The 13,167-nt window shown below is 42.0% G+C and overlaps 1 protein-coding gene across 13 annotated transcripts in view; it reads left to right on the top strand.

Annotated features, from left to right (window-relative positions):
• ZNF236 (zinc finger protein 236) overlaps nucleotides 1-13,167 on the top strand; it is a 192,479-nt gene that overhangs the window by 52,028 nt on the left and 127,284 nt on the right. For 12 of the 13 annotated variants that reach the window (XM_050941761.1, XM_050941762.1, XM_050941767.1 and 9 more), the window contains 2 exons: nucleotides 6,342-6,545; nucleotides 7,668-7,896. In XM_050941761.1, coding sequence (XP_050797718.1) covers nucleotides 6,342-6,545; nucleotides 7,668-7,896 — 433 coding nt within the window. The remainder of the gene's footprint in view (nucleotides 1-6,341; nucleotides 6,546-7,667; nucleotides 7,897-13,167) is intronic. The other variant, XM_050941760.1, reaches the window with a different exon arrangement.

The raw sequence follows: 13,167 nt of genomic DNA, 5'->3' as shown, positions 1-13,167 counted from the left end.
CATCCAGGAGAACGTGATTCCCCACAAGTACGACCACCGGTTCCAGCATGGGACCTAAACCTGGTCCTTTTTAGACTCATGGGGCCTCCCTTTGAGCCGGTGGCCACCTGTTCGCTCCTTTATCTATCTTGGAAGACAGTCTTCCTTGTAGCCATCACTTCAGCAAGACGCATATCTGAAATCAGAGCCCTCACGTCTGAATCAGTTTATACAGTTTTCCACAATAACAAGGTGCAGCTTCGCCCCCACCCTGCCTTCTTTCCCAAAGTGGTATCTACCTTTCATGTGAACCAGGACATTTTCCTCCCAGACTTTTATCCAAGGCCCCATGTCACGTGGCAGGATCAACACATGCACTCCCTTGACGTCCGTAGGGCCCTCGCCTTTTATATCAAGCATACAAAGCCGTTTAGGAAAACAACCCAGCTTTTCGTTACAGTGGCCGAATGGATGAAAGGCCTATCGGTCTCCTCGCAGTGCATTTCCTCATGGATCACCTCTTGTATCCGTGCTTGTTACAACTTAGCCAGTGTCCTGATCCTGCGTCTCACAGCTCACTCCACGAGGGCCCAAGCCTCGTTGACCGCTTTCCTGGGTCACGTTCCAATTCAGGAGGTCTGTAGAGCTGCTGTTTGGTCATCTGTACATAACTTTGCAGCTCACTACACGTTAGTTCAGCAGTCTAGAGACGTTACCGCATTTGGTTCAGCGGTTCTGCACTCAGTGATGTCTAACTCCGACCCCACCGCCTAGGTAAGGCTTGGGAATCACCTAATTGGAATCAATATGAGCAAGCACTCGAAGAAGAAAAGACAGTTACTCACCTTTTATAATTGTTCTTCGAGATGTGTTGCTCATATCCATTCCAAACCCACCCTCCTTCCCCGCTGTCGGAGTAGCTGACAAGAAGGAACTGAGGGGGTGCTGGGTCGGCTGGGGTATATATCCAGCGCCATGAAAGCGCCACTCCAGGGGGCGCCACAGCCAACCCACCAGGTATTGCTAGGGTAAAAATTTTCCAACAATTGTGCAGGCGGCGCGCGCGCACACCTAATTGGAATGGATACGAGCAACACATCTCGAAGAACAACAGTTACAAAGGTGAGTAACAGTCTTGTACTTTTTTGGCAGATTTTAACTTGTTTTGTTGAATCATTCTGTACAAGGTCAACTAGCTTTGTTTGGTGGAAAGTGGGAAAGTTATAAATAATCAAGAATAAATACCATATATACTCGTTCATTAGCCCATTTGTTTATAAGCCCAACCCCCCAACATGGTTAGGTAAAAATAGCAAAAAACGTACGATCCTTTCATAAGCTGACCCTATATTTGAGAGATTGGCAAACTTTGGCTCCCGGCCATCAAGGTAAGCTGCTGGTGGGTCGGGACATTTTATTTATTTGGAGCATGGCTCCATGCCTGCAGACGCTCCAGGTAAACAAAATGACAATGTATTAAATATACAATTCAATGATTCCATAAAGTTTAAAATCATCGCATTTTGGTGCAGACCCATTTGTAAGCCGACCCCTGCTCTTTGATGGGTCTTTTTTTTTACCCAAAGAAATTTGGCTTATGAATGAATATATACGATAGATTACCTGAGAGGAGAAAGGTATTGTTATATTGAAGAAATAAAATAAGGACTTGAAAATACTTTCTTATGAAGGATATTTTAGCTAGAATGCTTTGGAATACAGTATACATGGTCTGTTAGGTTTGCAGGTGGCATTCCGTATATTTTTTGCATGACAGCTTGGTGCTAAAGAAAGACAAGGGCTTAGTATGAATAAGACTCAGTTGTCATATATGTATATGCCAGATTATTCAAAAGCTTTCAGACAATACTCAAGACAAACCTTTGCCAGAAGCTGGGAATGTATCATAGATTATCAGGGTTGGAAGGGACCTCAGGAGGTCATTTAGTCCAACCTCCTGCTCAAAGCAGGACCAAATCCCAACTAAATCCCCAAATGGCCTCCCTCAAGGATTGAACTCACAACCCTGCGTTTAGCAGGCCAATGCTCAACCACTGAGCTATCCCTCCCCCCAAAACTTCACATCACTGCATTGGCTGGGATGGGCGACAGGGAATGGATTACTTGACGATTACCTGTTTTTGTTCATTCCTTCTGAGGCACTTGGCATTGGCCACTGTCAGAAGATAGGATACTGTGCTAGATGGACCTTTTGTCTGACCCAGTATGGCCATTCTTATGTTCTTAACTGGTCACCCATTTCCCCCTCTTATCATTAATTGATAGGAGAAGCCATTTTTATGCAGCAGGTGATTAAGCAGTCAGCGAGCACTCTGGTGGTCTGAATTTACACTGCTTCTAGCCTTTGCTGTTTCCTCATTATGAAAGAGATGTTGAGCGAGTGCTCCAGAAAGAAGCAGGTGTACAGAGAAAGGAGTCCGCTATTTAGTAACTCAGCACCAGAGCAAAATCAGCAGTGAGCAGGTGGCTAGCAAAGACTGAGTGATAGAGATTGACTGGGAAACTTTAGTCTACTGTGCTTTTTTCTCAGGACTTCATCCCGAGAACAATTGTTGAGGGCAGGTATTTCAGACACATAGTCACCTGCTTAGCATTGTCACTGCTATATACATTTTGCTCTGGGTAAAACTGTCAGAAGGGCCTTATTGCTGATTTTTATATGTTATTACCTACAACTCAAATTTGAAGGCAGTGGGCTGCAACTCTCAAAATTGGGTCTTAAGTCTCTTAGGCACTTAATTCGCATAAGCACTTGTGAAAACCTTTGTAAATATTTTGCTTTCACTAAATGCACTTTTTTTTTGTAAATGGTACAAACCCTTGTTGATTAAGAGTCTGACAAATACAGTTCTTTCCTATTTTTATGCCAGGAAAGAGTAAAAGTTGTTTGTTTTTTTTTTAAAAAGGTGGGGAAAAAAAAAGCTAAACAATACCATGCTTTTTTATTCTTCAAAGGAATGGGTGACAGACGTCTTTATTATGGAACAGTAATAAAATATTTGGCTTTTTGTGGTGTATTTTAAGTTGGATACATGATAAGCATTCCAAGTTACAGCCTGGAAGGAAATCTTCATCACTTTTATAGATGATGGGGGAACATTATAGAAATGGTAACTAAAACTTTTCTGTGGTTTTATTGAAACATTATGACCTATGTTTCAGCATACACAACACCTAGTCTAATGTATAGGTGTACATGCACACACATACTATCTAAACAGATATGAAAAAGTTGTCAAATTGAGTGTTTTCCCCTTCAGTATTATGTTCAGCCAGCCCTTCAATGAAGGGTTGTCCTCCTCTTGCTGGAGAATGGGCAGCTTATAGAGCTGTCAATCTAGGACTGCTTGCTCCTCTAAGGATCTCTGTTACATTCTACTCCCAGAAAGTACTATTTCTGAAGTTGTTACACGTCTGCATATAAAATTGTTTTCTGTGGTCTAACAGCAGTAAGTACAAAATGAAGAATATATCTGTTGTTAATCTGTTTAGACAGAGTTTCTGTCAAATTGAGATCTGTGCAGGAATCTTGTCATCCTGGTCCTCAACAAGATAAACGCTCTGTGTGTTTGTGTGTGTGTGTAACAGGGTGACAAATATCTATTGTGAGTGAGTGTCAGCTCACTTTTTGAATGTTGATTCAGAACTATTCATCCAATTTCAAGGAGGGAACTACAAGGTGAAACAAATTTTTGTTACCCTAATTATTTGGTATCATCACAAAATGTGAAGGCAAGGTCTTTACCCCATCAGGTCTGCAAGAGAGTGTTTTAGCTATGGAAAGAGCCATGGAGGAAAAGCTTTTCAAAATGTAAAACAAAATTACAGTGAAAGACTAAGTAAAATTCATCCTAAAGCCACTTTGGTAGTATGCAGACAGGACTCTACTTAGCGCACCCTGAAGCAATAATGTGGCTTCTCATTGCTTGAGGAACAGAAGTGAATATTAGCCTGTGTATGCCCAAGAACAGAACTGCATGGCCAGCAAACGTATGTTGAGGAATCCTTGTTAAGGAAATAAAAGAAAAGCTCTCTGAGTAAGAATATATTTGAGTGGTTTTCAACCTGTGGTCTGTGGACCCTTGGGGGTCTGCAGACTGTCTAAGATTTTTGAAGGGGTCTGAACCTGTATTCAGAATTCTTTAGGGATCCACAAATGAAAAAAGGTTGAAAAGCATTGGTATATTCACATGACTGAATCTGCAGTGAGGGCAAAGAGTAGATAAACCCAATAGATGGTTAAGTTAAGTGGAAAGAGTAAGGCTAGCCACCCTGTTTGTTTTTATTCCAGGTTCTAAAAAGGAAAAATAAAATTAGCTGAAGAATGAGTCCTTGGATTTCTTCTTCATCCTTTCTAAGATGAAGAAGAAAAGAAAGAGAGAGAGAGCCAGAAGGGTGGAGAAATTTGATTTTTAGACTTGACTTAAAATTATTTTCAGCATTGTATTTTGTTGTTCTGTTCAAAAGATATATTTAAATTTTTGGAGTAAAAAGAGGCTGAAGCAAAGAAGTGAAGAAATGGAAGGAGGCATTACCTATATAGTTCAGAGAGGAAGTTTAATGATACATAACTTTCTGGTCTGGAACAGTTTATTACAAAGTGAATGAACTTCCTCATATAAAGGCAGAAGATTGAAGATTAAACCAAAATCAGAAAGATAAACCTGACTTGTCTGAAGAATGTTGCTGTAGTATGACTACTTGTTGTTGTTTTTAAATCAACAACCTTGTAGCTGTTATTGAAGGAGATTTTCCAAGGGACTTGGCATATAAAGTGAGTGAGTCTTTTAAGAAGAAAGCAATCAGTACCATGTGCTTCTTGTTCATTTAGACCAAAATATTTCTCTAAAGAGCTGAAGAATTGGTCCCCAGTAACGATAAATCTATAAAATTATCTTTTGGATCATATCTATATTATTTTTCTTTGTGGCAGGTGCCCACAGGAACTCTCTTAAAATAAGCAAACTGCAGATGGCTTGCTGGCAGAAAATATAGTGGCTCAACTATAGTGACTGAGAGCCAAGTAAAGTAATTGTTAGGTTCTGCTGAATACTAAAGTGCCAGATAAATAGAAGAGCACCATCTGTCCTCAGGAAGTGATAAAAGGTGGTCTCCTGCTTAAAGCAAATGACAGGGACACTGGACATCTGCAAAGCACCCTAAGTATGAAGTAATTATATTAGAAGTAGTAACTTATTCTATGCAATACAATAAAAGTTGTGAAAAAAGTGGTAGAGATGGGACCAGATGGCTCACCTTTGTTGGCCACTTTCCTACATGAAGGATTGGTTAAGGAGATTTGTAATATGAGGCAGCATTTTGGGCAGACTGCAGGCAGAGAGCCTCAGTTTCCACTCTTGGTCAGAAATATCTCTCCTTGGGGACGGGATATATTAACCTAAATAAAACTTCAAAGAAAAATCAAGATCCCAAAACAAAGTCCACCCAAAAGTCCATGCAGAATGAAGATTTTGCTTCCATACTTTGGTAGACCACTCCAGGCCCTATGGGGCTGGACTCAGTTCTAACTCCCAGGACTTTCTGCTGGAGCCTGCTCACTCCTAGCAGTCTCTGATCCCTGATCATTCCCCCCTGCTTGCAGCTTCCTGCTGATCTTTTTAGGGAAATCTGATTTCTCCGAAATGTGGCTTCTTAGTAATCAGGGTTGGGTGTCCCAGGTCTTCCAGCCCTGTTACATGGTTTCAAGGGGAAAAGGGAAATTTATCTCAACTGTTGACTTTCTTTCTCAGCAGTGTGTCTACAGATATGATGAGACACTTATTCACAAAGAGTTTATTTTATATAATTTGTAGACTGTATTACTAAGTCACACATATACAATAGTCTCTGTTTCACAAAAGCTTAACAGCTGAGTTTAACTGTGAAACTATGTATCACTGAGGCATCATTACTTTTATTAAATATGCTAGACAATTTACTAATATACTTAAGTATTTTTATACCAAAAAAAAAGCTTTTTGAAGTATTTTCTGTGATCACATTTACTTTTTTGTGTACCCTTACCTGCAAAATTCATTCATTCAAAATAGATCCCTAAGCTGTGTGAATTGGTGAGGGGCCAATATTTTATCATAAACTTAATTCAAGCTGTAAGCTTACGAAAAATTCCTTCTGGAAGGAGAATAGAGGAGCAGTCCTTTAGTGGAATCAGCATTCCTCAGTGACAGCTCTGTAAACTCCCCAGTCTTACATGAGTGGACATCCCCACAGTGGACAATTAGCAGACATATTTTGAGTAAAGAAAATAGACTGGTAAGTCAAACTTTTTTTATACGTATCTCTTTCATTTTCCTTTACAAATATACTGCTGTATATTTCAGGCCACACATTTTCAGTCTCCACTTCTTCAACAGACAGAAAACCAAGTAACTTCAGCTGCAGGTCAACAAGGGCAACAGGCTGTAACAGATGTCATCCAGCAGCTCCTTGAGCTGTCAGAGCCAGGTCCAGTGGAAAATAACCAGCCCCAGCAACCTGGCCAACAACTCAATATTGCAGTAGGACTCAATCGAGACATTTTGCAGGTAGAGCGTATTTACATAATAAGTAGTTTAGCGTTCAACAGTGTCTGTCTTTGTAATTGTTATCCTTCTAGTGAAATCGGCAGTTGATTACAACAATTAGGTGTTTGTATGCCTGAATTGACTTCTTTGCCTAACGGGGAAAAATTGAAGTAATGAAAATACAGTGTGCAGAGTGCAGCAAGATGTTTCTTTGGCCACATTATGTGATCAGAGTGCAGCAAGATGTTTCTTTGGTCCCATTTTGTGATCAGATTGGAATGCAATAAATACTAGTTGGAAGTGAATGACACTAAATATTTTTTTAAATTAAGATTGTCCTTTTCGTTTTGTTTTGGTTTTTTTTTTTCCTGTTGTCCATGGACTACTTGTGGCATTTAGAGATCTAAATTGTGGCCATCCATGATGAGCCTGTTAAGAAATTTTGTATTTGATTATGAATTAAAAATCTGTTCTCTGAGCTGCACCCTGTGATGTTTAAGCTGGAGTATTTGGCTCAACCGCATTGCTCCAACTCTCTTTCAAACACATTGCTCTCCAATTGCCTTTTAATGGTTCCTTTGTAGCATCAGGGGCTCAGCTGGCAGAAAGGGAATAGAACAGGGTAGAAAATATTCATCTTAAATATTGGTCGTGGCCCCTTGATCTTTCTCAAATATGTTCAGTCTTCAAACTGAAAAGGTTGCACACTATTTATGTATTAGTCTGTCTTCTCTTGAGCACCAACCAACCACACTGTTCATCTGAACCTCTTTTTGAAACATTCAGGCCTTAATTCTGCAATGTGCTGTTATCCCTGAGCAGAACCCTATCAGGTCAATAGGGTTCTCTGCAGGTGCAGTGAATTATAGGATCAAAGCCTAAGGGCTGTCTAAACTACAGAATTAGCTCAGGTTAATTATAGCACTCAGGGCTGTGAAAAATTTACTGTTTACCACCTTTGTACAGGAAAGATCTCTAAATCTTTGCAATTTTGAAATTCAGCTAAAATTTTGTGGTTGTAAGATGTGATTAAATTCCTTTAATCATAACTGTGTTGAATCGTCTATATAGTTGTTTGAGCAGAGCAAATTTAGAATTTGTGTAGTTTTTCTTTCCTAATCTTCTAGTTTTGTTTTGCCTTAGCAAGCCTTAGAAAACAGTGGGCTATCTTCAATTCCAGTCTCAGCGCATCCTACAGACTGCAGCCAGGCTAAGAATCCTACAACACAGGATCAAAATCCAGATGTTCAGAATCTTTCTAATCATCAGACTGACCCTAATAATGCAGAACAAGATACAGAGCAAGAAAGCCCAGATAAGATGGATAAAAAAGAGAAAAAGGTTGTAAAGAAAAAGTCACCATTTTTACCTGGTAATGTTGGAGATGTTTTCTACATACAACTTTTATGCAATAATAACTACAATATCTTACAGTTTTCTGTAGCACCTGTCACTGTAGTGTATAGGAACTTCCTAAAACGCATGCAATTGATATATCAATAAAATGCTTATGGAATTTCAAAAACACTAACACTTTATTTATTTGTTTTTAACAGAACTTGTGTGTGTGCATTGGTTTCCTTTTTCTCTACCCCATTCTGTGCCTCCAAGTTTGGATTCTTCCTATTTATCCTTAGTTCAGATTGAAGATCAGTACAGTAAAGGCATTGCTGATACTGCTTCAGTTCCAGCTGGTTGAAGCTCTGTGACAAGGAATACTTAAGCTCCTGCAGCTCAGAGTTTAATAGTCATCTTATGTTGCTTGTTCTTTATGTAGGAAGCAGAGACTTAAGGTTAATTCCAAAACAGGAATCTCATGCCCTACACCATTCTTCAACCAGCTTGGACTGTCTGGCACACTCTGACCACGTATGTCCCCACCCCCACGGGAGTGGAGAAGAGGAACTATGTACCTGCAGAGGGGTTTGAGTTTCTGTTCTTTTACCCTCCACCCAAATCCCTGGTCACACAGGCGGCAACGGAGTGAGTCTGGCAACACCACCCACACTCCTCTACAGTGAATAAAGAGGGCCTGTGACTGGACCTTCTGGGTCGCAAGGTCTTGTCCTCCGTCAGCCTTCAATTTTAAATCTCAAATTACTTGGTTCTATTCACTAAATCAGCAGTTCTCAAACTGTGGGTCAGGACCCCAAAGTGGGTCACGACCCCATTTTAATAACGTAAGAGCAGCTGTACCGGGTCAGACCAAAGGTCCAGCTAGCCCCGTATCTGTCTACCGACAGTGGCCAATGCCAGGTGCCCCAGAGGGAGTGAACCTAAGAGGCAACGATCAAGTGATCTCCCTCCTGCCATCCATCTCCATTCTCTGACGAACAGAGGCTAGTGACACCATTCTTTACCCATCCTGGCTAATAACCATTTATGGACTTAACCACCATGAATTTATCCAGTTCTCTTTTAAACACTGTTATAGTCCTAGCCTTCACACCCTCCTCAGGTAAGGAGTTCCACAAGTTGACTGTGCGCTGCGTGAAGAAGAACTTCTTTTATTTGTTTTAAACCTGCTGCCTATTAATTTCATTTGATGACCCCTAGTTCTTGTATTATGGGAATAAGTAAATAACTTTTCCTTATCCACTTTCTCAACATCACTCATGATTTTATATACCTCTATCATATCCCCCCTTAGTCTCCTCTTTTCCAAGCTGAAGAGTCCTAGTCTCTTTAATCTTTCCTCATATGGGACCCTCTCCAAACCCTTATCATTTTAGTTGCCCTTTTCTGAACCTTTTCTAGTGCTAGAATATCTTTTTTGAGGTGAGGAGACCACATCTGTACACGGTATTCAAGATGTGGGCATACCATGGATTTATATAAGGGCAATAATATTCTCAGTCTTATTCTCTATCCCCTTTTTAATAATTCCTAACATCCTGTTTGCTTTTTTTGACCGCCTCTGCACACCGCATGGACATCTTCAGAGAACTATCCACGATGACTCCAAGATCTTTTTCCTGACTCTTTGTAGCTAAATTTAGCCCCCATCATATTGTATGGTCTAGTTGGGGTTATTTTTTTCCAAGTTGCATACTTACATTTATCCACATTAAATTTCATTTGCCATTTTGTTGCCCAGTCACTTAGTTTTGTGAGATCTTTTTGAAGTTCTTCACAGTCTGCTTTGGTCTTAACTATCTTGAGCAGTTTAGTATCATCTGCGAACTTTGCCACCTCACCATTTACCCCCTTCTCCAGATCATTTATAAATAAATTGAATAGGATTGTTCCTAGGACTGACCCTTGGGGAACACCACTAGTTACCCCTCTCCATTCTGAGAATTTACCATTAATTCCTACCCTTTGTTCCCTGTCTTTTTTAACGATGTCACGAGGGATGGCTTAGCCTTTGCTTGGGGAACGGTTGAAACTGTTTCTATGACCTACGAGGGCGCAGGGGTCTATTCCACCTATTTCCTAGTTTGCAAGAAGAAGGGCAGGTGGAGACTGATCTTAGACATCTGTCATCTCAACCACTTCATATGCAAGCCAAAGTTTTGTATTGTCACCCTAGCAACCATCATACCTTTGCTAGAAAAGGGCATATGGTTTATGGCTCTTGATATGCAGAATGCTTGCTTTCATGTAGATATCCATCCTACCCACAAATGTTTCTTGAGATTCATGGCAGGTCCTCAGTATGTCCAATACAGGATTCTATTGTTCAGACTCACTGGTGCTCCATGGTCTTCACCAAAGTTTTCTCAGTAGTGGGGACCCATCTTCGGTGTCAAAGGGTCCTTATATTCCCTTATCTCAACAACTGATTGATAGCAGCGTGATCCAAAGCGGAGGCTCGAGTCTTGACCTCCATGCTGTTCACACTCCTCTCCTCACTGGGGGTGAGTGTAAAGGTTAAAAAATCAAGTTTGGATCCCACACAGTCCTTAGAATTCATTGAGGCCCACATTGGTATGGTCTCTGCATGTGCCTACCTACTGAAGGACAGGTTCCCAACCTTACAAGAACCAGTTACCAAGGTGGTCTCCGGTTCTTCTGTTCCGGTCAGGATTTGCCTTTCCCTTCTTGGTCACATAGCGACCTGCACATACATTACCACCTTCTCTCATCTTTGCTTTCACTGCCTGCAACTGTGTGGATGTGAGGGCCTATTCTCCTATGCACTATACCAAGGACTTCCTACTGACAGTTCCCCTGCCCCCAAGGTTCTCTCTTCCCTCTAATGGTGGACAAACCCAGGTCAGGTCTGTACCAGGATACCCTTCTTCCTGTCATCACCAAGCATGATTGTCATGGATGTGTCATTCATCGGATGGGGCGCCCACATGGGTGAGCACATGACACAAGAGACTTGAGCCACTCAGGTAGGGTTGCCAGTTTTTGTTGGATGTATTCCTGGAGATTCATAATTTTTAATTAAAGATTCATCTTTAATTCCTGGAAACTCCAGGCCAATCTTGGAGGGTTGACAACCCTACACTCAGGAATCCCAAATGCACATCAACATCCTGGAAATTCAGGTGGTGTGGAGAGCATTTCACTCATTTCTCCCATCCATTCACTCCCGTCATGTTCTCATTGTGTCGGACAATTACCCCCACCATTTCCTGCTTTAACAAACGGGAGCATGATGTCGTCAGTGCTTTGTGTGGAAATTTTTTTGTCTTTGGGATTTGTGCATTACCCAGAAGATCCTGGTCTCAGCAGTGTATCTTCCTGGGATTTGGAATATAATTGTGGACTATCTAAGCAGGAAATTCATGGCTGACCATGAATGGGACTTCCATGACACTGTGGCTGCTGACCTTTTTGACCTCTGGGGGACTCTGACCTGGGACCTCTTGCATCCCACACCAACAGCAAATGCCCCTAGTATTGCTCCACAGTGGGGAGATGAGTACCCTTTCTCAAGGCAGTGCCCCATTCATCCGCTGGTCAGACCAAATCATTTATGACTTTCCTCCCCTACTGTTCCTGCCACATGTCCACACAAGATCATACAGGAGAGAGCGATGGTCATTCTGATTGCTCCATTCTTCTCTCACTGTTGTTGGTTTCCCCTCCTTCTCTGCGTGTTGGCGCGTCCCCTGCCAGCTTTCCTGGAACTCCTCACGTAGCATGGAGGCAGGATCAGGCATCTCAGTCTGCAGATGCTTCACCTAAGAGCTTGGTTTTTGAACAGACATCTTCTCTAGAGCAGGAATGTTCATCAGCAGTACAAGACATCCTCTCGAGTAATTTATGAGGTGGGTCCTATAGAGCCGAGTGGAAGCGTTTAACCCTATGGGCCCAGCAGAGGGGTTTTGCCCCTGAGCACATGGACATCCCTCTTCTTCTGGACTATCTCCTGTCCCTGAAGGCATCAGGGGTCCCTCTCAACTCCATCAAGGTTCATGTAGCCACTGTCAGTGCCTTGCACCCCCTTGTGGAGGGGCACTCTCTCTGTACGCATCACTTGACTACCAGGTTTTGGAAGGGCCTCCTCTAGACTTAGCCACCTGTTCAACCCTTCGCTCTGCAATGGGACCTCAGTCTTGTCCTCTCGGTGTTGATGAAATTGCTCTTTGAACATATGGCCTCCTGCTCCCTGTCTCTCTTTTCCATGAAGGTTGCCTTCCTGGTAGCTATTACTTCTGCAGGAAGGATAGGCGAACTGGGGGCCATGACGGCGGATCCCCGTTTTGCTAAGTTCCATAAGGGCAAGGTTTCCCTGCACTTACAACCTTAGGCAGAAAGTTGGGGCATATCCTTCTTTCATCTCAACCAACCTATACACTTACCTGCTTTCTTTCTGAAGCCTCACACCTTAGTGGAGGAATGGCACCTTCACTCCCTCAGTGTCTGGAGGGCCCTGGCCTTCCACCTGCAGAGGATGAAATCATTCAGAAAGTTCCCTAGATTGTTTATCACTCTAGCGGACAGGATTAAAGGTCAAGTAACCTTCACTCAGAGGGAATTCTACAAGCATTATGCTTTGCTGTTAGTTATTGTTACTGTTGTCACCCCTTGGCATATAAAGTCCACTGCACAAGAGTGCAAGCATAGACTACAGCTGTGCTTCACTATCTCTCAATTGTGGACATATTTAGGGTGGCCATGTGGAGTTCGGTATATACCTTCTCTTACCATTATGTCTTAGTGCAAGAATCTACGAAGGATGCCTCATTTGGCAGGCCATTCTGTGTTACATGATTTCATTGTCTTCCTCTCTCCTTCCTCTTAACTAGGTACTGCTTGTTAATCACCCTCAGTGGAATACAATAGGGACATCACTCGAAGAAGAAGAGATTACTTATCTATAACTGGAGGTTCTTCTAGATGTATGGTCCCTATCTGTATTCCAACCCAACACTTCTTCCTCTCTGTTGTGGATCTGTTTGATTTATGGTGGAGAAGGAACTGAGGGCACAGTTGGTCTGTCCTGTCCTTTATCTCTTTGGACGAAACCATGAGACAGAGCAAGGGCAGACCAATGGATGCTAGTGCTGTCAAAATCTCCAGCTCTGGATGCATGGTGCATGCATATAACCCTTGGTGGAGTACAGATAGGGACCATGCATCTTGAAGAACTTCCGCTTACAGATAAATAATCACCTCTTCTCCAGAGTGGCTGAAGTTCTGCTTGGTTAAAGCCAAGTTCCAGTGCATCTACTAAACTCTCTGG

The sequence above is a fragment of the Gopherus flavomarginatus genome, chromosome 2 (genome assembly GCF_025201925.1).
Source record: "Gopherus flavomarginatus isolate rGopFla2 chromosome 2, rGopFla2.mat.asm, whole genome shotgun sequence".
NCBI classification, from domain to species: Eukaryota; Metazoa; Chordata; order Testudines; family Testudinidae; genus Gopherus; species Gopherus flavomarginatus.
This window is presented reverse-complemented; position numbering and strand designations above follow the sequence as displayed.